The sequence below is a fragment of the Trichechus manatus genome, unplaced genomic scaffold (genome assembly GCF_000243295.1).
Source record: "Trichechus manatus latirostris isolate Lorelei unplaced genomic scaffold, TriManLat1.0 scaffold00044, whole genome shotgun sequence".
Taxonomy (NCBI): Eukaryota; Metazoa; Chordata; class Mammalia; order Sirenia; family Trichechidae; genus Trichechus; species Trichechus manatus.
In genome coordinates, this window is record NW_004443980.1 from 305671 (window position 1) to 331065 (window position 25395).

General features: G+C 45.4%; 1 protein-coding gene across 1 annotated transcript in view; it reads left to right on the forward strand.

The window, feature by feature from the left end:
- Positions 1-25395, forward strand: part of ATP7B (ATPase copper transporting beta) — a 117506-nt gene that overhangs the window by 83238 nt on the left and 8873 nt on the right. The window contains exons 5-14 of the mRNA XM_023731516.1: positions 1119-1280; positions 3363-3439; positions 5511-5685; positions 6890-7123; positions 8001-8092; positions 19296-19423; positions 19537-19691; positions 19904-20038; positions 22699-22893; positions 24278-24460. Of these exons, the coding sequence (XP_023587284.1) occupies positions 1119-1280; positions 3363-3439; positions 5511-5685; positions 6890-7123; positions 8001-8092; positions 19296-19423; positions 19537-19691; positions 19904-20038; positions 22699-22893; positions 24278-24460 (1536 nt within the window). The remainder of the gene's footprint in view (positions 1-1118; positions 1281-3362; positions 3440-5510; positions 5686-6889; positions 7124-8000; positions 8093-19295; positions 19424-19536; positions 19692-19903; positions 20039-22698; positions 22894-24277; positions 24461-25395) is intronic.

Below are 25395 nucleotides of genomic sequence, written 5' to 3' on the forward strand. Positions count from 1 at the left end.
TTATTTTAAAAATAAAAAGAGCTTAAGAGCACCACTGAAATATTTGCAGACTGTATACAATTCTGTCTGCACAGCCACCTGCCAGCAGGTAAGCCCCTCGTCTTCTCCTTGGGTTCTCTGCCCAGGTGAATGTGTTGTGGTTGTAGATGCACTTCTCTCTCCTTTTCTGCATAATTCCAGATGGGACTCTCATCTTTTTTGGTATTTGAATGTGGCACTACTGATGCAGATTTCAATTGCAGCTCCAATTATCATTCCAGTGCTCACCACCAGAGTGGCTTCCTGCAAAGTGTCTGGGTTAGCACACATTTTTTAGCTGAGTATGCAAGAGCCTTCATGCTGTATACCCAACCAGCTTTGCCAGCTTCCCTCCTCTTCCTCTCCTGCGTACATCCTGTGCCCCAGCTGAACGTGGCCGTTGATGGCTGCTTGGACACCTGGTGCTGTCCTGCCTTTTGCCTTTTCCTGAGCTGCTCTCTCTCTATGCAGAACCTCATGCTACCCTTACCTTCACCTGTCGACACCCTGTCCATACTTTGGGACCACCTCAGATTTCATCTCTTCAGTCATTTCCTAAATCCTTTCCTCCTGTTGATAATGAAGAATTGACATTGTCGCCTTGGCGCCTCCACTGCACTGCAGTAGGAGGGTATTCATAGCAGCTGCTGATCGGATGCTAGCGACACTCAGGATTATGCAGAGGTGTAGACGTTCAGAGGGCTTTGCGGAGGTACACAGCCTTGCCCTTTGGCAGCAGAGGACAGGCATGCATTCTCATCCCCACATTGTGGTGAGATAACCGAGACAGCCGGGTAGAGGTGGCTTATGGAAGACCATGGTTGTTAGAGCCAGAAGTCAAGCCTTGGTCTGCTGCCATCTGTTCAGTGATGAGCTATTTCTCCTGTCCTTAGTGGAGAAGAATGTTTGTGTCCATGAAGCCCCTGAGGATGCTAGGGGTGGAAATCTTGCACATGGAATTTGGAGGTGGGAGTCTAGTCTTGGGAGCATGCTGTAGAGAAGAAAAGGCTTGTGGCTGCCTTTCAACAGAACTCCCTGATGTGCCTTTGATAGGTCCCTGACGAGGCTGTTGGTGGGACTGTTGTCATCTTGTGTTACAGATCAGAGGGATGACGTGTGCTTCCTGTGTTCATAACATAGAGTCCAAGCTCATGAGGACAAACGGCATCACCTATGCCTCGGTGGCCCTGGCCACTAGCAAAGCCTACATTAAGTTTGATCCTGAAATTATTGGTCCACGGGATATTATAAAAATTATTGAGGTAAGTCATTTATTTAAAAATTATGCTCACCATTTTAAACACATAATCATTTTATAATTGTTGTAGAAGAATGAGAACATATAGCTAAGCAAAAAGAAAAGAATGGTGAAAATTACCTAAATTTCTTCAACTTTTCCCATCAAATAAGGTCAATCATTTTAAAATAAACTTGTGAAGGTAAGTAGATATCATCGTCTGAGGGGAAAAATCAGTGGATGAGTAAAAAAAAGATGGGAAAAATTATTATAGTTTTAATTTCAGTTATTCCCTAAGAAACATCAAAACAGCCAAAATATCTGGCACATGGGGTTAAGTTGGCCCCATTGTAATTTTAAAGTATTATTTATATCTCAAAGGACTGTTAGTATTGGAAATAATTGTACCACATTTTGCTACTATGCTAGGCTTGCTTATAATGGGATGATTTGTAATTTCAGCTTTGGAAAATCACTCGGAGTTGTTCCCACGTGCTCCCTGCCTCCTGCTCTCCCCTTCGGTTTGTTCACACATCATTTCCTTTTTAAGGTCTATGTTGTGCTGGACTGTAAGAGAATGAGCGTTAGTGGTGACCTCAGTGGGCTGTTAGAAAATCAGCCAAGACCAAACCAGATTAACCTGTAACAACTAGTAGTAAAGATAAATTAAGTTGAGCGGGAACTACTACTTCCATTGCTTTTGAAATGAAGCATCTTTGCAGCAGGGTTAACGTTGTCCTGATTTTCTCTTCATTGTGTGTATGCTTTGTTTTCTTAAAGAGGTACTGTCTGTTTTATGACCTAGCAGAGATTTTGGGCATGTAACTAAGATGGTGATGATATAATGCCTCACACTTGGAGGCAGGTAACAGAGCTCACTTTATCAGATGAGGACAGAGCCTTGCAGAGGTTAAGTGACTTTGCTCAGTGGTACACAGCTAACGGGGCTGAACTGGGGCTCAAACCCAGATGTTATAATTCCAAGGTCAGCAGCTTTTCTTTCCTCCGCAGTGTTAAAGAACAGTAGTGATATGGCAAGGATGAGGCGCAGAAGTCAGACTGATAGAACAAGCAGTAGGGAGAATTGCAGGTGGTAGCTTTGACCTTGAGCACACCTCAGTTGCCCTTCCTTATGATAATACCTTGCTTGCCTTCGCGGAGCCCTGAGCCTGGTGCAGCATCCTCTTGGTCCTTACCTGAGGGATGTTGCCTCTGTTCTTACCTCCTGGGGCACCTTTTCCTGATATGACTAGGCTGGTATTGGTTGTGAAAGGATTTCTCTTTAGATAGCCTTCGATGCTCTTTCTCCCATCATAACCTTTTATTTTCGTGTTAAAGCCCAGTACCAATTCTGAGGCTCATCCCTGCATTGTGCTGACGGACAGGATGGTTCCTTGCATCCTTTCCTGTTAGGTATTCATGAGCATGTCAGAGACTTAGTTATCAGGTCAAAGATGGCAGGGAGGATGTGGAGTGAGGTGGTAAAAGAAGTGCTTGAGTCAATCCCTGAAAAAGATAGGACTGGGTGCAGTCCTTGCCAGGCCACCGTGGGAAACACGGCCTCCAGGTACTAAAGGAGTCGGTTCTGCTCCAGTGGGAGGGTCACGGTCTGTGAGTCTACAGACCTGCATGCTGGATCTGGCGCTTTTGACAACCCGGTGACTTTGGGCAAGTTTTTTAACCTCTGAGTCCTTCAGTTTCCTCATGTTCAGGATGAAAGTACTCATACCATTTGACATTTGGGATTCCCCAGCTCCAAAATTCTGAGTATGTGACTCAACGTTGATCAGCTTTGGGGCCTGGTAAAGTTACCATCCTAGAACCTGCTGCCTTTGCAAACGGGAACAGGAACGGCCCTCTGTAGCCATTTCTCTATGGGTGAGACAGCTACAAGCAGAGATGCATGCTGAACCTCTGAACAGAGTACATAGGCGATTTAGGTAAAAAAGTCCCAAAGAGGAACAGCCAGTCCAGTCTTCGGAGGTAATTTTGGATTAACTTCCTAATTTCAAAAAATGTATTGTGATGTTGGTAAAATGCTTTCTTCCAATGCATGTTTTAACCAAGCACCCTCCTCGATCCCTACCCCTTTCTTTTTTGTAACAAGGAAATTGGCTTTCATGCTTCCTTGGCCCAGAGGGACCCCAACGCTCATCACTTGGACCACAAGCTGGAAATAAAGCAGTAGGTAGAACAGAAAAGTAAAACTGAAGCTCTTGTCTAAGTACCTTCTCTGTGGGCGTGACTCTGTGGCTCATCCTGCACTGATGCCTTCCTGCTCACCTGTGCCCCTGCTGTCCCTGGCTTCCCATGGCTTCTTCCACTTGGATTGCCTTTACCCTTGTAAGGCCCTTTAGAGTAGAGCTGTCCAATAGAACTTCATGCAATAATGGGAATGTTCTATATCTGTGCTGTCCAGTATGATAGCTACTAGCCACATGTGGCTATTGAGCATTTGGAATGTGGCTAATGTGACAGGAGAACTGAATTTTTAATTTTTTTTTTTTTAATTTTAATAACCACATGTGGCAGGTGGCCAAAGAATTAGACAGCACTTAAGTTGGGAGTGAGGGAATATTGAGTTGTTCTTTTACAGTATTTTAAGACTTTATTTGATTGGGTTCTAGGACTAGGATCAGAGGACTGGTCTCATGGCCAAGTGGGAAGACAATGGGTTCTGGGATACGCGGGTTCATTCATCATTTCAGTTGTTCATGTATTCATTCAGCACACATTGAGGCCGCTGTGTGTGTTCAGGTTCCTGGGCTGGTGCTGGGGATGATGGAATGTTGTCCCTACCTGAAGAGGGGCCCCTAGTGTGGCTGGGGATGAGTGAGTGAACAGCGACAGCAGTGATTCAAGTGGATCCTGGGGAGGTCAGGGAAACCTCCAAGCAGGGGACACATAATTTGAGCTGGAAAGGATAAGCAGAAATTTGCTTGGCTGAGGGAGTAGAGGTGGAAGTGGGGGTCCTGTAGGGGCATGGAGGCAGAGATGGCCTTCAGGGACCTGTGTGGTTTGCTCTGATTGGCATGCCTGGAGCAAGGGGGCGCTGACAGGAGAGGCATCTGGAAAGCTAGTGTGGAGCTGAGTCTCGAGGGCCCTCGAGTATAAGCTTGAGAAGTGTGAGGCCTTACCTTGCAGACTGGTGGTTTTCAAGCTGTGTTTAAGGTGCATTAGAAGTCTCCCAGCCACTCTGTTAGAACTTCGTGAATGCTGAAGATGGCATGAGACCACAGCTGTCACCCACACTCCTAGTTTCAAACTTAGGTCTTCATTAAGACACCGTCACTATTTTCACTGACTTTATTATAAGTAATTGTATTAAAATAGAATGTGTCAGTGAGTTTATACTAATAAAATACTACATTTTGAAATAACAGCTGTAGGCAGCCATAGACTGAGAATGCAAAACCTCTCTGGGGTTAACTTCTCCATCTCCAGGCTCAGTTGCCTCACCTATACGTTGGAAGTAATTCATCAGCTGCGTGAAGACAGGAGACTGGACCTAAATGTCTCTGGAGGATCCTTGCAGCTGTGTTTAGACCTTTAGAAATTCCCTCAGATGGCCAGTCTCAGGGAGAGAGCCATTTTGTTTTAGCCTTTGGTGGTCTTGCCCAGACATGTGACAGTAGCAAGTGTCTTAATCATCTAGTGCTGCTCCAACAGAGATACCACAAGTGGACGGCTTCAACAAAGAGAAGTCCATTCTCTCACAGTCCAATAGGCTACAAGTCCAAATGCAGGGCATCAGCTCCAGGGGAACGCTTTCTCCATCGGCTCTGGAGGAAGGTCCGTGTCATCAGTCTTCCTTTGGTCTGGGAGCATCTCAGCGCAGGAACCTCAGGTCCAAAGGATGCGCTCTGCTCCTGGCACTGCTTTCTTGGTGGTATGAGGTTCCCGTGTGTCTCTGCTCACTTCTCTCTTTTATATCTTGAAAGAGATTGGATTAAGACACTATCTAACTTGTAGACGTCATCAGTATAACCTCATAATGATAGAGTTTACAGCACATAAGGAGATCACGTATAACCTCATCATAGTGATAGTTTACAACACATAAGGAGATCACATCAGATTACACAGTCGTACAATACTGAGAATCATGACCTAGCCAAGTTGCCACACACATTTTTGGGGGGGCACAATTCAGTCCATGACAGCAAGTCTCAAACCAAGTCCTCAGGAGGGAGCCAGCCTGTGACCCAGTGAGAAGCGGCGTCTGATACATCTATGTGGCTGCATTTGCTTTCAGGTGGAAGAAGTCTTTCCTGTGCAGCCTGGTGTTTGGCATTCCTGTTATGGGTTTAATGATCTATATGCTAATACCCAGCCACGAGCCTCATGAGTCTATGGTCCTGGACCACAACATCCTCCCGGGACTGTCCATTCTAAACCTCATCTTCTTCATCCTGTGTACCTTTGTCCAGGTGGGTATTAGAAAGACAGGCAGACCTTTGCCCCTGTGCTTGCTCTGTTCTCTTATGCAAATGCAGCCTGTAGTTGGTCATGTGGCACTTTACTAAAGCTTTTCAGCCCCACATGCAGCCAGTTGCTGCCCTCTAACATGGATGACTAAGAAGAGCCTGGTTCCACTGTGGGTTTCAGAGTTGGTTGCTGTGATCAGAACTCTCCCTGGGAGGACTGGTGAACCAGAGGTTGTCTCTGATTTGCTTATTGTTTGGCCTAATTTACCTGTGTTGTTGGAAGTAGCACCTGGACCATCCTGGAGCTTATGCTCCTCTTGGAAGGCAGAAATGTGGCTCTTATGTTTGAGGAAAAGAGAGGCCTCATAGAACTTCTGATCTTGGGTAATATTAAGGAACTAGTCATGTTTCTGGTGGGAAATGTGCCCTTTATGCATATATTTTGGAATTGTAAAATTAAACTCCTTACTTAATATTACAGTGTTTAATTTAGAACTATTTGGGGGCAGGCATTTGTAGGCTGAATTTTTTCCCCTGTTTTCTTTTTAGTTACAAATGTAATATACACTTACTGTAAACAATTCAAGCCATAGTATAAGAAGAAAAGGAGAAGATAGTCTTTCATTAATCACAGCCTCCCCTCCAGCCCAGTTCTATTCCCCAGGGTTACTGTAGTTTTATTAATAGTTGTAACTGAGTGTGTATCTTTCCAGATCTTCATCTATATAGAGAATATACACATTTGTGTGTGTGTTTGTGTTTGGCATGTTCGCCTAATACAGACACACGTACTTTTTTAACTGAAATGGGATTCTAGTAGACGTACTGACTTTGTAACTGGCTTTTTCACTTAACCATGTGTCACAGACATGTCTCACACCAGTGGCTTATAGATGTAGCCCATCCTCCTTAGGTCTGCAGAGCACAGTCCACAGTATGAATGAACCATAATGTATGTAACCGTCCTCCTGTTTGTGGACAGTTGGGTTGTGTAAGCTGGTTTTTAAAGCCTCACGTGCCCTTAATCATCCATTCCTGAGTCAGGAAGTACATTTCTTAAACATCAGTTACAGAGGAAAAGTAATGTCCAAACTGTGCAAAAACCTAGAGTATTTGCCACCCTGAGCAGCCTCTTGAGGTAAGGTTGCTCGTTGAACTGTATTCCTTGCTCGTAGGCAGTCTTCACTCTTCCTCCTCTGTCTTCCAGTTCCTCGGTGGGTGGTATTTCTACGTCCAGGCCTACAAGTCTCTGAAACACAGGACGGCCAACATGGACGTGCTCATCGTGCTGGCCACAAGCATCGCCTATGTCTATTCTCTGGTGATCCTGGTGGTAGCCATCGCCGAGAGGGCCGAGAGGAGCCCCGTGACGTTCTTTGACACGCCCCCCATGCTGTTTGTGTTCATTGCCCTTGGGCGATGGCTGGAACACGTGGCAAAGGTAACTACAGCTTCAGGCTTAAAAAAAGCTGTTCCTTTAGTAAGAAATCTCAATTCATCCAAACACCGTGTGTAGAATAACTAATTATACACAAGGTAGAGACTTAAAGAAATATGAAACCTGCATATAATTAGGTGCTCTGATCACTAATCTCCAAATTAGTTGCTCTTTCTGAAATCCCAGCTAATCTGGTTAATTGTTAAGGCCTTTCTTCAGGTGCATTGTAGAGTGGGAGGAACTGTGGGCTTCAGGTCAGAGCTCACACCATCTCTTAGTATATCACTTAGCATATAACTTGTTGGTCTGGAAATCTGTGTTTCCACTTTATAGCCATGCTGTTTTTAACACCCTGCGTTGTACCCAGCTTTTAACATATCCTGTAACCCTGGTGGCGTAGTGGTTAAGAGCTACAACTGCTAACCAAAAGGCTGGCAGTTCAAATCCACCAGGCTCTCCTTGAAAACTCTGTGGGGCAGTTCTACTCTATCCTATACGGTCACTATGAGTTGGAATCGACTCTTTGGCAATGGGTTTGGTTTTTTTTTTAATAAAAGAATGAGACTCAGGCCCCAAAAGGAATTAGATTGACCTAAAAGAAAACAGTCAATGGGAAGACTGGTGTTTGTTTTTTTAATCTGAGGTGTAATTCATAGAACTGAATGGCATAGGCCCCGTGGACTCCGTGTGATGATGATGCAGCTGAGTGTCGGTAACCGCATCATGCTACAGCCTTTTGGTATAGGGGCGGCCGTGTGAGGGAGCTCCCTTTCCCCCACAGGCTCTCCCAGTCACTTCCAACACCAGCCTTGTGGGTGTTGGTCTAGGTTTGATAGGTCAGATTACAATAGCTCTGGTTTATATTCTGGTTGTTTCTTAGAGCAAGACCTCAGAAGCCCTTGCCAAACTCATGTCTCTCCAAGCCACAGAAGCCACTGTTGTGACCCTTGGTGAGGACAACATAATCATCAGGTGTGTTAAATCTTGGCAAATAACCTAAAGTTATTAAAAACAACCAAGGTCGTGTCTGTATGCTAGTGGTAAATGAGACGTACAGACTACTAGTATTCCAAGCATTTAGAAGAGGAAGGCTAATAATGATAGGCAAAGAAAACTTCAAAGAGAACATGGAATGTGATCTGAGACTATCTTGCAAGATTTTAGGATTCAGACAAGCAGAGAGAAAAGGGCTTCAATTTGCCAAACAATAACAATGGCAATAGGATTTATCTTCTTTATAAGGTTGGCTGATATTCACAATTATCATTATTACCATTATCGCTGAAACTTAGATAGCACTTACTGTCTCAGACACTGTTCTAGCCTCTTTGTATTTAATCTAACCCACCCCTCTCCCCCACCCAAAACAAAACCTTGTAAACAAGACACTGTTATTATCCTTATTTTACAGATGAGGAAACTGAGGTTCAGAGACATTAAGCAACTGGCCCAAGGTCACACAGCTATTAAGTAGTGGAATTAGGATATAACCCAGGGAGTCATTCTTAACCCTTACACATACTGACTCTTAAAGCATATTTAATAATATGAACATTTTTATAGTATTCCCTGGTCAGCCTCTTTTTTTTATTCTGGGCAGTGGTTATTTCAAACCTTCTTCTTAGTCCTGAAATGTCTCTCTGGCCCCACTGCTTTCCTCTGGAGCCTGTGATCTCAGTACTTAGTGTAATGGAGATAGAAGGTACGGATCCTGCCACTCAACCTGCAGACTGAGCCTTCACCCCCCAGGCAGCCTCCCGCCCTCCTACCCCAGTGGAAGAAGAGGCCTCTCCACTGATTTTCTCATTGATCTTCAGTGTTTCTCTCTTTCCTGATTCTTACCACCCACTAGGACATATACTCTAGACTTTCCTTTTGTTAAACAACCCTCCCTGGACCCCACATCCCTGCTACCTTCATCCTTTTTCCACTGAGCTCCTTAGAAGAGAGGTTTCCGTGGGCCTTCTCTCCTGCCTCACGTCCTGGTTATTCCCTGCGCCCACCCCTCGCAACCACTGCCAAGGCCATCATGACTTCTGGGTTTTATTGCTAAATCCCACGAACACCGCTTGGTCCTTTTCTTACTAATCTATCAGCTGCATTTGCCATGAGCCCACTTGCTCATCCTCAGAGTCTTCTGGTTCTTTGGCTTCTCCCATCCAGTTCCTGCTTGTCCACCTGCTTCTCTGCTGCTCCTCCTTAGTCTTCCTCGTGGGCACCTCATCCGTTCCCTCCTTTCCTCTCTTCTCGTTTCCCACTCAGTCACCACATCTGATCAGTCACCGCATCTCGTTGACTTTATTTCCTGAATATCTCTTCATTCTGTTTAATTCTGTCTGTCCAACTGTCAGCTCTTGTCTGACTGCTTGTCTGAGCATGCCTGCCCTGTGCCCTCCATTCTCTGCATTGACGCCAGACTGAAACGCAAGCTAAAACCGCCCTGTGGCTCACTTTTGGATTAGAATCAGGTGCAGACTCTTAGCAGGGCAGAAGGGTTCCTGCATCATCTGGCCTCTTGATGAACTCACCAGCACTGTGGAGGCTGTTCTTCGGCCCCACTGGCCAACTTTCAGAGTCCCTGAGTGATGCAAGGAAACCCTGGTGACGTAGTGGTTGGTTGGCAGTTGGAATCCACCAGGCGCTCTTTGGAAACCCTGTGGGACAGTTCTTCTCTGTCCTGTAGGGTCACTGTGAGTCAGAATCGACTCGACAGCATCGGGTTTGGTTTTTGGTTTTGAGTGGCGCAAATAGTTTAAGTGCTTAAGAAAGGCTGGCAGGTCCCTGGACTCTTTTGTTACCCGAAAACTAAAATCATTCTCAAGGCCAACTCTTCATAAAAAGATTACACTGGACTATGAGACATAAAATGATACTTGTGAAGAGTGGGCTTCGAAACTCAAATAGATACATGCGACTAAATGGCAGCTTCTGTCCGGAGGTGAGATGAAAGGCAGAAAGGGTCAGGAGCTGGTTGAATGGATACGGGAAATCTGAGGTGGAAAGGAGGGGTGTGCTGTCACAGTAGAGGGAGAGCAACTAGAGTCACAACAATGTATGTATAAATTTTTGTATGAGAGACTGACGAATTGTAAACTTTCACTTAAAGCACCAGTAAAAAAAAAAAAAAAAAAGAAAGGCTGGCAGTTTGAACCTACCCAGAAGTACCTTGGAAGGAAGTCCTGGCAGTCTGCTTCTAAAAGGTCACAGCCTTGAAAACCCTATGGAGTGCAGTTCTACTCTGAAACACGTGGGGTCACCATGAGTCAGAATCAACTCATCAGTAACTGGTTTGGTTTTTATGGAGATGGGCAACTTTCAGTCCTTGGAAGGCACTGCCTCTATGCTTCCACACATGCTGTTCCCTGGGCCTGCAGCATCCCCTACCACAGCCTCTGGGCCACACCAACTCCTGCTGGGTGTTCAAGCCTCACCTTCGATACCGCCTCTTCCAGGAAGCTCCCCGTGTGTAGATGAGTCTAGTTACCTGTCCCTCCCGAGTCCCTTTGCCACCCTGTTCTTGCCTGTTCAGTGCGCTGTAGCCAGTGCCCGTTCATGCAGCTATGTCCTCCATGCGCCCGAGACAGCTGAGGCAGGTCTCTTGTCCCCAGTGGTGCCTCCAGAGCAGGGGCGCAGGGAACATTTGCTGAGGGATGAACCAGTGCGCGCAACACAGGATGAAACATTAACGAGGCGGAATCTGACCCTGCCTGTTCCGTGGCGGCACTGGGTTTAGCCTGGAGGCTGGCTTTGAAATAATAATTATATAATTATAACAATGATGGCTGAAATTGAGTACTTCCTGTGTGCCAGCTACACCACTAAGCACTTTACTAAATTATCTAGTTCATCCTGATAACCTCGCTGTGCGGTAGGCGCTGTCATTGTCCCCATTTTCATGAGGAAGCATCTAAAGGTCACAGAGATGAGTCACATGCCCTGGCAGGAAAGAGCTGAAGCTGGACTGAGACGCAGGCGTCTGGCCACTGGGCCCACCCTCTTAGCCACCACGCGACACTGTCTCCCAGACCAAGGATCTGCTGTGATCTGACACTTGGCACTTCTGGGCTCCCACTCACACTGCTCCGGTGGCTCTGCAGCCTTATAACATCCCCACGTGTTTTCTTCTTATAAGTCAACAACATGGACGCTTCTGAGAAGTGAAAACAGACAGGGAATAAAGCTGTGGATGACTGCGTTTTGTTTTGACTCATCTCTGACTAGTCCCGTTGGACTCTTGCTCCCATTGTGAAGTGCCTTTGATAGCATTCCACAATTGCTTGGAACCGCTCCGCTGATTTGAATACAAGGAGACATGGGTCTTTGCCAGAAGGGGCAAGCCATTGAGAAGTGGGAAGAAGGTGGGGCTACACCTGTCATAACTCACTGCTTTTCCAAAGACAGTGATTAATTTCTGGGCTGTGCACACACAGTGTGGGTCCAACTGCTCCCATCACCACATGGCAGTAACATTTTTAAAGTTAGGAGCTGGAAGACCGGAGTTCTGTCCTGGCCTTGCCTCCACGACCGTGTGCTGGGCTGGTCATTTCACCCCTCTGTTACACAATCCTGTCTGTTGAACAAGGGTGGCCGTTTCCACCCACCTTCCTGGCAAGATGCTCTGGGCTGCAAGGAGGGCCTGGGGCCAAGTCCACACCCTGCTCTCCCAGGCCCAAGGCTGCTCTCTGTCCCCGGGTCGCAGCAGTCTAGGTAACTTTTGAGGTAGTGTAACGGGAGGCGTGCTTGTGCCAAGTCAGCCTCGCCCCCCACAGGAGCCTCCTGCGCCTGAGCCACACTGTGCAGACAAGCCTGCAGCTCCTGGGCCACCCCCTTCTCAAGGCGATTGGAGTTTCCCAGCGAGGCTCGAGGCCTTTCCCTCCCTCCCTCATTCTCTCCTTCCCTCCTTCTCTCCCTCCCTCCACAGGGAACACCTGTCCTAAATCATGGTACTGTGAGCATTTACATGGACGATCAATCTGACATATTATTATTTCTTACTGCTGCTTCTCAGTCTCCTTTGTGGAATTTCTTTGCTCTACTCAGTCCTGAAATATCAGAGATCCTTGGGGTTTCACCTATTGCAGACTGCTGCTGGGAGTTCTCCCCCCTCGTCTTCAGTTACCATCCACGTGGAGATCTTTTTCACACCTTCCCCCAGATCCAACTGGAACGTTTTCTCTTGGGTGGCTCATAAAGCATCAAACTCTCCCACCATCTTCCCTCCCTGCTCCACTCCCAGATTCTTCTTCCTCCTCCTCTTGTGCTCTGTCAGCAAATGACACTGTCATACGTCAGCTCCCAAGGAAAGTCCTCTGTGACTCCTTCTTTCCCACATCCAGTTCACACCCTCTGGGTTCTAGCCCCAAAGTCTCCTCTGCTGTTACCCACCGTCGCTGCTCCCTGTGGCCACTGCCTCTCCCCCAAAACTACAGCAGTTGCCTCATGGCCTCCTACTTCTCCATATTCAAATCAGTGATCTTTCTGAAGCACAGACCTGATTGCATTATTCAGCTGCAGAAAACCACTCAATGATTTCTTTTTGTCCTTAATAAAGTTCAGATTTCTTCATAAGGCCCCTCTGCCCCTGTGTGTGTCCTGATGGTGCTGCTCCTCCGTCTCCTGCTCCAGCCACCTGCAGCACCGTGCGCCTCCCGGCTTCTGTGCTTGCGTTCCTTCCATGGAATGCCACTCCTTCTCTGTCTGGCCACTTATCCCTCAGGTCTCAACTGGGATGTCACATCCTCTGAAAGCCTTTCCTGATCCCCCCAAATTGTTGGCGTTTCTCAGGCTTCTTCGGGTTCTGTGCTTAAAATCACCCTGGGACAGAAACGTGGCTGGGGCGCAGACAACGTACTAGTTGAATGAAAGAAACAACTGCAGAATGTTAACAGAAATGCATTACATAACATCTGTGTGTTTGATATTAAAGGGCCTACACTACCCGGTCCCCAGTCTTCCACATTCAGGTTTTCTGTATCTTATACTTAGGAGGAAAATAAAATGACAAATCGTGAGAGTCCTAACAACTCTTTCCTCTGCCTTTCTGGCTTGTTCTCGCTCAGGCCGGGGAGAGGAGAGCAGGTGAGAGAAACAGACTGGCAGAACGTCTGAGGCTGAGGATATGCCCGGCAAGATCATCTGCTCCCTCAGCTCAGTATTTGAGGGGAGCATTAGCTTCTGAAGAAAAAAATGCTACTTGGAATTTAACACCAGAAGGGACCATGTTAACCCCCATAAAGGGCTGTTCACCTTAAAGCAAGCTGTTTAGAGTTGGAAAGATGTGATTAATTCAGATCAGAAGGGAGATTCAAAATTACGTTAAGCAGAGATTACAATTACTGAAGATTTCTTAGAAAGACACCAAACTGGACATCTGTGCCCATTTCTTTAATCATCGCTGTATAAGCAGACGTTTTAAAACTTAGTAATTAGTTTATGCAGGAAGAGAACTGGTTTCAAGATGCCTCAGGGTAGACACTAGGCTCCAATGTTTAGGTTCGCCTAAGAGCACATTAACCATTTGCACCGCCCAGGGACCTCAGGCTGGGGTTACAAACTTTTAAAAGGAGAGCCCTTGCTCTCAGGAGGCTTACAGCCTAGTAGCCAAAAATAGATACATATGTTGTCTTCACGTGGAGTCGGTTCCTACTCAGAGCGACCCTGTGTACTGTATTTTTACCCAAATAAGAATGCCCTCCCCAAGTGAAGCATTTTTGTCAGCGTGCTATGCTAATTTTATTTTACAGCAACATGTAAAAAAAAAAATGGGCATAGCGTGCCTTACAAAAAACCTTGGAGGGGGATGGGTGCGATTGGCAAGCAAACATAGAAACACAGGAATCAAACTGACTATATCTGTGGAAAGAGACAATGGAGAAGCTCATCCTCAAAGCCAGGGGCCAAGTGCAGAACAGACCATCAATTGCTCATATGTAAGTTCAAATTGAAGCTGAAGAAAATTAAAACAAGTCCAAGAGAGACAAAGTACAACCTTGAGTATATCCCCCCTAAATTTAGAGACCATCTCAAGAATAGATTTGATGCATTGAACACTAATGACCGGAGACCAGACAAGTTGTGAGATGACATCAGGGATATCATACGTAAAGAAAATAAAGGTCATTAAAAAGGCAGGAAAGGAAGAAAAGACCCAAATAGATGTCAGAAAAGACTCAGACTTGATCTTGAATGTCGAGTAGCTAAAGCAAACGGAAGAAATGATGAAGTAAAAGGGCTGAGGAGAAGATTTCAAAAGGCAGCTCGAGAAGACAGTATTATAATGAGGTACTATATGGACAGTTAAAACATAATAGTAAGCTCAACAATGCCTGTCATAAAAACTGGTGGTTTTTAATCCCAGCCTAGTATAACCAGTAAAACCAGTTGCCATAGAGTCTGTTCTGACTCATGATAACCCCGTGTGCATCAGAGCAGAACTGTGCTCGACAGTGTTTTTCAGTGGCTGATTTTTCAGAGGTAGACCACCAGGCCTCTCTTCCAAGGTGCTTTGGGTGGTCCTGAACCTCCAGTCTTTTGGTTAGCCTCCAAGTGCGTTAACCATTTGCACCACCCTGGGACTCCACAGCGTAGCATGTTGTTAGTTGTGTTGTTAGGTACTGTCGAGTCTGTTCTGATTCATAGTGACCCCACGTACAACAGAATGAAACACTGCCTGGTCCTGTGCCATCCTCACAATCACTGCTGTGTTTGAGCCCATTGTTGTAGCCACAGTGTTAATCCATCTCATTGAGGGTCTTCCTCTTTTTCGCTGAACCTCTACCTTACCAAGAATGATGTCCTTCTCCAGGGACTGGTCCCTCCTGATAAATATGTCCAAAATACATGAGACAAAGTCTTGCCATCCTTGCTTCCAGGAAGCACTCTGGCTGTACTTCTTCAAAGACAGACTTGTTCATTCTTTTGGCAGTCCATAGTACATTCAATCTTCTTCCCCAACACCACAATTCAAAACTGTCAATTCTTTGGTCTTCCTTATTCATTGTCCAGCTTTCACATGCATATGAGGCAATTGAAAACACCATGGCTTGGGTCAGGCCAACCTTAGTCCTCAAGGTGACATCTTTGCTTTTCAACACTTTAAAGAGGTCTTTTGCAGCAGATTTGCCCAGTGCAGTGCATTGTTTGATTTCTTGACTGCTGCTTGCATGGGTGTTGACCGTGGATCCAAGTAAAATGAAATCCTTGACAACTTCAGTCTTTTCTCCATTTATCATGACGTTGCTTACTGGTCCAGTTGTGAAGATTTTTGTTTTCTTTATGTTGAGGCTGAAGGCTGTAGTAGTATTTGATCTTCATCAGTAAGTGCTTCAAGTCCTCTTCACTTTTCAGCAAGCAAGGTTGTGTCATCTGCATATCACAGGTTGTTAATGTGTCTTCCTCTGATCCTGATGCCCCGTTCTTTATGTAGCGCAGCTTCTCATTTATTTGCTCAGCATACAGATTGAATAGGTATGGTGAAGAGATACAACCCTGACGCACACCTTTCCTGACTTTGAACCACGCAGTATCCCCTTGTTCTGTTCAAATGACTGCCTCTTGGTCTATGTACAGGTTCCACATGAGCACAATTAAGTGTTTTGGAATTCCCATACGTTTATATATAGCAATATTTTAAAAAATGAGCATGTTTTTTAAGATTTCTAAGACATCTTTAGGCTCTTTGAGCCTTGGGTTTTTCAGTGGAAATGGGGATAATATCACTTACCTCCTAAGTTTTGAGGAAGATTTAATAAGATAAAACATGTACAAGTCTAGCACAGCACCTAGCTCTCAGTAACTGTCAGAGTTTTTCCCCCTCAAATAAATAAGGTGGCTTCTCGTACATTCCTCTCTGTGATAGTTTAAAGGTAGTCTTGGTAGAAGGGAGGGGATGTATAAAGTAACCTCGGAGCCCCGCTTGGCTACATGCTTGCGTGTCTGACGTGCTCCATTTTGCATGAGCCAATGCTCTGCGTCCTGCAGTTATGTTGGGGCCAGACAGTGCCCTTAAATGCTGTTGGAACTGGCCCTTGTTCTCTGGATGCCCTGCCTCCTGCTTCCCTGGACACTTTGTTCCTGCACTTCTCTCCCTCCTGCACCATCTAGTTCTCTCTCTCTCTTTCTCTGTCTCTGCGGGACCATTCCCACCAATGTTTAAACAGGTTTTACGACTTTCTATCTGAATCCACTCCTTCTCCTGCTCTGCTTTCCTCTTCCCATTCACAGCAAGACTGCTTAAAAGAGCTGCCTTCACTTGCTGTTCTTTGTTTCCTCACCTCACTTTCTCTCCTCAGCCCATTTCGGTTGGGCTTCTGCCTCAACCAGTTTCTGAAATTGCTTTTGCCAAAGCCGTCAATTAATTTCTGTATACCCAAATCCAGTCATCACTCTTTTTTATCCTCATTTCAACCTCTCATTGGCATTTCATCCCTTTCCTGTTCATTGTTAAAATACTTTATTTTTTTTTAATTGATGTGTAACTCACGTCCTCTAATGTACACACATCTTAAGTGTAGAGTGTGATGAGTTTATACATGTTTGCACCTGTATGACTATTTCCACATCATGTGGTACAATTGATTGAATGCTCCCTCCTCCTTTTTTAATTGTGATAATACATATGTGACAAATTGTTTGTCATTTCAACATTCTTCAAGTGTACAATTCAGTGACATTGGTGATGTTTATCTTGTTTTTCAACCTTTACCATTGTCCATTTCTAAATTTTCCCATCACCCTTCACAGAAGCTCAGTGTCCTCTAAGCAGTGAGTTCTCCTTCTCCCCCTACTTCCCACTCGCCCATGGTCAAACCAAAAAACCAAACCTGTTGCTGTTGAGTTGACTCTGACTCCTAGATATCTCACATAAATGAGATCATATAGTATTTGCCCTTTTTGTGACTGACTTATTTCACTCAGCGTACTGTTTTCAAGGTTGATCCGTGCTGTAACATGTATCAGGACTTCGTTTCTCTTTATGGCTGATAATATTCCATTGTACACATGCACCACATTTTATTAACCGTTCATCTGCTGATGGATTTTTCTCTTGGCTCGTGTCCTCGCACTCTCTTCTTTTACGTCACTGGCTGGTCCTGTGCAGTCTCCCTGGCTCCGTGTGCCCCTCTGCTCCTGCTCAGCCTCTAACCAGAGTGCCCCAGGGCTTAGTTCTGGGACCCCATCTCACTTCCATTTACACTCCTAGGTGAGCTCAGACTGTCTCATGGCTTGCCATACCGTCTCCATTTTGAAGTCCCCCAGATCTGTACCTTTCCTCTGAACTTGAGGCTCATATTTCCAACTCCCTACTTGACGTTTCTACTTGGAAGTCAAGAAGACATCTCAAAGCCAACATGTCAAAATCAGCTCTTCATTCCGTCTCTTCCCCCTCTCTTCCCTCTCCCTCCCTTAACTGCTTCTCCCATAGGTGTCTGCATCTCATTAAATGATTCCACCATCCACCTGGTTGCTCAAACAAACACATAGAACCCGTCTTCAATTCTTGTCTTTACCTCCACATCCAGTGCATCTGTAAATCTTGATGCGTGCCTCAAAGTATCCTAGATGTTAATTTTCTCCGTTTCTAGTCCAAGTCACTGTTGTCTTTTGCTTAAGCTACTGCAATAGCCTTACTACTCCCCCAGCTTCTACTATTGCCTCCCTACAGCCCATTCTCATGCAGCAGCCAGAGGGATCACTTACCATGGGAGTCAGATTATGTCACCCTCCTGCTGAAAACCTTACATCCAAAGCCCATACTGGTCTAGGAGACCCAGCAGATCTGGACTCTGCCTACGACTCCAGCGCCAACTTGTACTTCATTTCCTTCACTCCAGCACGCTTACTTTCTTCCTGCTTCTCAAACACATGTCCTTCCTGTCTTAGGGCCTTTGCGTTAGCTGTTTTCTCACCCTCAAGTGTCTTCCCCCGTGTCTTAGTTATCTAGTGCTGCCATAACAGAAATGCCACAAGTGGGTAGCTTCAGCAAACAGAAGTTTATTCTCTCACAATCTAGTAGGCTAGAAGTCCAAATTCAGGGTGCCAGCTCCAGGAGAAGGCTTTTTCTGTCTGTCAGCTCTGGAGAAGGTCCTTGTCATCAATCTTCCCCGGTTGAGGAGCTTCTCAGCACAGGGACCCCGGGTCCAAAGGACATACTATGCTCCTGGTGCTGCTTTCTTGGTGGTATGAGGTCCCCATGTCTCTGGTTGCTTCTCTCTTTTATATCCCAAAAGAGATTAGATCAAGACACAACCTAATCTTGCAGATTGAGTCCGGCCTCATTAACATAACTGCCGATAATCCTATCTCATCAACATCACAGAGATAGGATTTACAACACACAGGAAAATCACATCAGATGACAGAATGGTGGGCAGTCACACAAATCATGGCCAGGCCAAGCTGACAGACATTTTTGGGGAACACAGTTCAATCCATGACATCCCATATGTTTGACCTTCTTATTATCCAGATGTCAGCTTAAGTGTCATCTCCCAGGAAAGGCCTTCCTATGTCCCCTTTCCCCCACTAAAGAAGCCTCCAGTTGCATTATGGGACATAAAATGATACTCGTGAAGAGAGTGCTTGTTAGCTCAAGTAGATACATGAGACTAAATGGGCAGCTCCTGTCCAGAAGTGAGGTGAGAAGGCAGAAAGGGTCAGGAGCTCGTTGACTGGACATGGGAAATCCGGAGTGTAAAGGAGGAGTGTGCTGTCACAGTATAGGGAGAGCAACTAGGGTCACATAACAATGTGTATATAAATTTTTGTATGAGAGACTGACTTGAATTGTAAACTCTCACTTAAAGCACAATTAAAAAAAAAAAAAAAAAGAAGCCTCCAGTTGCATTGCCCTGTTTTATGTTAATCATGGTACCTGTTTACTGCCTGATACTATCCTTTTGTTGTCTGTTTCCTCCACAGTATTTGGCTTCAAGGGTGTAGAGACTTGGCTGTCCTATTCACAGCTATAACCTCAGTGCCTGGCACTTAGGAGGTGCGCAGGAAATATTGACCAACTCTATAAATGAATGGATAAAATGAATACATTTGTACCATGTAAAGCAAGTAGAGTGTGAATAGCCCAACAGTTTGTCTAGAACCTGACCAGGGTGACAGACCCACAGAGTGGGCTCCTGTGAGCTGCCCTCTGTGTAATTTCAAGTGGCCTTTGTTGCAGAGAGGAGCAGGTACCCACGGAGCTGGTGCAGCGGGGTGACATCATCAAGGTTGTCCCTGGGGGAAAGTTCCCAGTGGATGGGAAAGTCCTGGAAGGCAGTACTATGGCTGACGAGTCCCTCATTACAGGTGAGGTGATTTGTTTCACATTCCCTTCAGGTGGGTGTCAAGCAGTTGCCAAGTCATGCGAATGCTGAGTGGGGCATAGTGAGTGATGGTTGGTCCCTGTTCTCCACCCTTAGGAGAAGCCATGCCAGTCACTAAAAAGCCAGGAAGCACAGTGATTGCTGGGTCTATAAATGCACATGGCTCTGTGCTCATTAATGCCACCCATGTGGGCAACGACACCACTTTGGCTCAGATTGTGAAACTGGTGGAAGAGGCTCAGATGTCAAAGGTATTGAAGACACTTGGAAAAACAATATCGCTTCAGCTTCCTTGTTTAGTAATTATTTCTAGAGTTCTATAGAATCAGGCAGATTTTACTGAGTAGAGATTGATGAGTAAACACAGTTAATGAGGGAGATAAGAATCCAAACCCTTATCCATGCTTGTGTTGTATTTCTTGTCAGGTTGTAATCCCCTGGTCTTGGTGTTTTATCTTCATAGGCACCCATTCAGCAACTGGCTGACCGATTTAGTGGATATTTTGTCCCATTTATCATCATCATTTCAACTTTGACGTTGGTGGTATGGATTATAATCGGTTTTATCAATTTTGGTGTTGTTCAGAAACATTTTCCTGTAAGTTGAATGCCTTGGGCAGGATGGTTGTTGTGTTTTAAATAATCTGTTGCCATTAATCCTGTTCCTTTCTTTCTCGCGTTCATTTGGGCTTTAATTACCCATTACATTTTATTTGTTTGCTTCACTTATTGGCAGCAAAATTGAAGTCAGTCACTGTATTTCTGCAGCTTTTTATTAAAGATGCCCTTTGCTTTCTAGTAATATCATTTCATAGCTACCAGCTGGCTCTCAGTTGTAATGCTTAAAACATTTACAACATGCAGTATTGGCAAATTTTGAGGTTATAAGTTACACATCATAGAATATACCTCATTTCATAGTTTCAGTGGCATAATATTACTTAACAGATTTTAAGAAAAGTGTATTTTTTGTTGTCTATATCCATCAGTACCATCTTCAGCCTATACTTTTGAGTTAATTTAAAAAAAAGTGGAAAAAGCACTCCGTCCTTCAAGAAACTTATCTTCTACGAGAAATAAGAACTAAATCAGAGATTCTCAACAATTTTGCCCCCAGGGGACATCTGGCAGTGCTGGGAGACATTTTTGTGATTGTCCCGACTGGGAGGGCTGCTGGCATCAGTGGGTAGAGGCCAGGGATGCTGCTAAACACCCTACAGTGCACAGAACAGCGCCCTGGCCCCCAGCAAAGAATTACCCAGCCCAGAATGTCAACAATGCTGAAGTTGAGTGACCTGGATGTACATAAAAAGGTACTGGGCACTTAGAGTATTATTTGCTAACTGCCCAGTGAGTGGAGCGATTTAAAATAAACCTTATTTTTTAAAATTTCTCATACCTAGACCAGTCTAATGCTTATTTTGCTTTTGAGCCATAGTATAAGTAACTACAAACATTTAATGGATAATTTTTTTCTGTATCTTAAATTTCTGCCCAGAATTAATAGTATACCAGATACTCTTGGGGTGTATGTTGCTTACTAAGATGTCATTTTCTACTTTAAATTTACTTCTTAAATTGAAAAATGACCAAGTTAAGTACTTTCTGACGTTGAAGGAGACCGCAGTGCTTTTAAGAGTAACCTATGAATATGTATTCCTAGAATTTGCCAGTGGCTATTTATTAATGGCACCTGACTGCCTAAAAATTCTCTATTTGAGGAAGAGCAGCTCATTGGCATGTGGCTGGGAAAACTCAGTCCTAAACAAGATGGAGTATGTGGCTTTCTGCTGTTTCATGCCTTTCCCTCTTACTCTTGCTTCTTCTTTTTTATCTGCAATATCAGGGTGGATGCTGGCAGACGAGGTACTGCATGTTCCTTTAAGATACTCTTGTCACTCTGCTGCATAGAAACTGTTTGTAGGGACAGGGCTTATGTTAACATTTAGGAGTCCACCCATGCTGTTGCCATGTTATTTTGGCAAGAATTATTGGATTTTTAATCTTAAAATCATATTATATCTAAAACCACATCTGTTCCTCTATCTAATTACAACTGTTTCAATGAAAAATGATCTTTTACACACCTTATTTTAGAATCCCACTTTTCAAAATTAAAGAATAAAGTATGGGCAGAAGCTAGGGAGATTGTAACCCATATCCTTGATTTAGAAGATGTGCCTTTTATTGTAATTAAGTGAATATAATATCTTTTGATTATAGACACCAGCCATTTTGGAAAGTAAACCAAGATAACTCAGGACCTCAGAATGCAAATAATAATACCAATATGTGCCACCCAGTACCTGGAAAAGAGACCCATGATGTGTTTGTTTTAGGTTTACAGATAAAACAGTAATGAAAAATAAGGGGAAGAAAAAAAAAATGACTGCAAATCTCATCCCTAGAAGTAACCATTTTTCACGTTTTAGTGAACATATTCCCAGTATTGTTTGAAGGCCATATACAGATAAGGACTAATAATTTTGCACGAGTAAATTCAAAACACATGCCATTCTGTACTTGCTTGTTTTATTCAACAGTGTGACTGGCATCTTTCCAGGACAGTGAGTACAGATATATGTCATCATTTCAACCTTTGCATAATAGTTCATTGTGCACATCACACCCAGGTTAATTAACCAATCCCTTATTCGTTGTCTTCAGTTTTTCGCCATTACAGAAAAAAACACACTGTGATAATATCCTTGTATCTTTTCACACTTGTATGATTATTACCTTAGGATAGATTCCTTGGAGACCATTTTTAGAGCTTTCATAATGATGATAATGAGAATCATGATGATGATGTAATGGTTGCAGTATCTTGGATACCTCTCGTGTGGTATGTATTGTACTAGGCACTCTCTATATAGTAACTCATTTAATCCTTACAACAACCTCTGAGATGAGTATTATTATCTCCATTTTGTATATGAGGAAACGGAGGCACAGCGAGCCAGCATGTTGACCACACGGTCTAACTCCAGAGCCTGCGCCATTTCCCCTATCAGGGATCTGTGTGTGGCTCTCTGCCTTCACACAGCCTCTCTTTGAGGGAAGCCTGGGATGTGGAATAGTAAAGTGGACTGTGTGATAATTCTGAAGCAAAGAAGAGCACAATCATGTTTCCTTGATCCCAGCTCGTCACACCCTCTGAGGTCCCGCTGCCCCTGCTGAAATGTTGGTATGTGTTTAGAATTCTGTGAGATGCCTCTGTTACACTCTACCTGGCTCCTTGTCTCTTTCCTGTTTTAGATCCTCCCCAAGCACATCTCCCAGGCTGAGGTGGTCCTCCGGTTTGCCTTCCAGACATCCATCACGGTGCTGTGCATCGCCTGCCCCTGCTCCCTGGGCCTGGCTACGCCCACAGCGGTCATGGTGGGCACTGGGGTGGCTGCGCAGAATGGCATCCTCATCAAGGGAGGCAAGCCTCTGGAGATGGCGCACAAGGTCGGTCCCGTGCTGCACCCCTCAGCCGGCTCGGAATGATTTTGCAGCTGTAAACTACATTGTTTTAATTAGAGAGTCTTAATGAAAATAGTATCTGTTTACTATATCCTTTAAAAAAAAAAAGCCTGAGAGAGACCTGAGGGCAGCAGTGTTAATTTAGTAGAACAGGATACCAGAACTGATGGAATAGCCACAGCTGACAGTCATGTAATTAAATGCTTTATAAATACTAATTTAATCTCCTTCAGAACTCTTTGAGGTAGGTGCTTATTACTCCCATTTTACAGATGAGGAAGCTGCAGCAGAAAGAGGTAGGTGGTTTGCCCAAGGCCAGCAGCTAGTCAGGGGCAGAGAGCCAGGACTCACACCCAGGTCATCGGCTCCAGGAGAAAGTGCCAGCTCTGTGCCCTGTGATCAGTGCTGGGGCCCATGACCTCTGGGAGGGCAAGAGCGAGCAGCAACGTGCATTCAGAAGCTTTCTTTTGCCCAACATACCAGTCTCTGACCTGCTTTTCCAGTAATTGACTCAGTATTTATTGAGCATTTACTACGTCTGGGTCCTGTGCTAGGCTCTGGCAACACATAGTTCCCTGCTATCAAAGAGCTTTCAGAGAGCTTACAAGTTATTGGAAGGACAGATATTGAAGAAGTAAACAAAAGCTGAGAACTGTGAGAAGGAGGGTGCAAAATGCTGTGAGGCACTTTAACGGGCCTAACCTAGACTTGTGTGTGTGCATCTAGGGGTGAGGGGCTGGTGCCAGTGGTCAGGGAAGGAAAATAAAGGCTCTGCTGAGACCTAACAGTTGAGCGAGAATCAGCCAGGCAAAGGGGGACAGCAGTATGTTCTGGCAGTGGGACCAGCACGTGGAAAGGACCTGGGGAGACTGTGCTGCTGGATCATAAGTGCTGTAAGATCTGGATCTACGAACTTTTTCCTCACCATTCTTCCCCAGCGTTTAGCCCTGCACCTTGCACTTTGAAAGCCAAACCCAAAAAAACCAAACCTATTGCTGTCGAGGGGATTCTGACTCATAGTGACCCTACAGGACACAGTAGAACTGCCCCAGAGGGTTTCCAAGGAGCCGCTGGTGAATTCGGACTGCCAGCCTTCTGGTTAGCAGCTGAGCACTTAACCACTGCACCACCAGAGCTCCACTTAAAGGCTCCTATGATATCTGCCCAGCCAAGGGGCACCCACAGGCTGGGATATTTTGCTGGGCAGCCAGGGAAGCAACACCAATGTACGCTGGGGTTGGTTACAGAGAGGTTAGAAGTATTATCTTCTTGAGGCAGGTTGGCTGAAGTTCTGCCTCAGGATGATGTGGACTCTGAGAGTCCCTCCCATCTGTGTTTGTGGTCACCGGGATGTGCTTGTTTTTGGCAGATAAAGACTGTGATGTTTGACAAAACAGGCACCATTACCCATGGGGTCCCCAAGGTCACACGGTTCCTCCTGCTCGTGGACGTGGCTGTGCTGCCTCTCAGGAAGGTGCTTGCTGTGGTGGGGACCGCAGAGGCCAGCAGCGAGCACCCCTTGGGCGTGGCCATCACCAAGTACTGTAAAGAGGTAGGTGGCCCACGGCCCTGCTGCATCCCCTCCCGTGACCCTGGCCTCGTTCTCCACTCCTCGCCTTCCTCCTAGCTGGCGGCAGCACCTGAGTCAGCGGCCCTGGAGGAGGCCGTAGCAGCGCCTTGGAGCAGGTGGAGGTGCAGCCCACACTAAGGCCCTTGTTGTATTTCCTGACATCAGAAGAGCAGTTGACGTAACAGGCATTTATCGAGCCTTATGAGCACGTGTGCTTGGTGCTGTGCTCGGGGCAACAAAAACAAGGGAAATGTGAACTCTGCCCTCTGGGAGCTTCCAGCATGTGAGTCCAGCCCTTTATGAGAGTTTAGTCAAAGGGATGCAAAAACGCAATGGGAATGTTGAGTGAGGGAGGGAGGGAGAAATCCATTCAGGTAAGCTGAACGCTAGCCTAAGTCTTGGCACAGGCGAGTGGAGAAGCCCCGCCCCCTCTCTCTCCCGGGTGGAAGGTCCTGTTGAGTGTTCTCTGTTTGAATCTAGTATAGAGGGAGCAGGAAGTGCCAGCCTACTGCCCTGAAACTGTTCAGACTGCCAGAGCAGATGCTCTCACCTGTAACTTTAGAAAGATGACGTTGACGCCTTGAGGGGAGGTTGCCAGCTCTTCCTGGACAGGAGCTCTCCCGAAACCTCACTTCGTGTCTTCTCTTCTCTGTGGGGCTGGACAGACGGCCACTTCACGTTCACCTCTGCCTCTGCTGTTTCCAAAAGAGTCAGGCTCATGCGCAGTCATCCTTGCATTTGCTGTTTTGCTCACTCAAAAAAAAGCAACCCCTCCTTCTGTCCCCTGCCATGCTTGCCCCTCCTGTCAGGTTCTAACAAATGGCCGCTGTCTCTAGAGAGCCTCAAAATAGCTTTGCTACCAATCTCGTTCATCACTTTTATGAAACGGTTTGCAACATAAAAATACTATCTTTCCT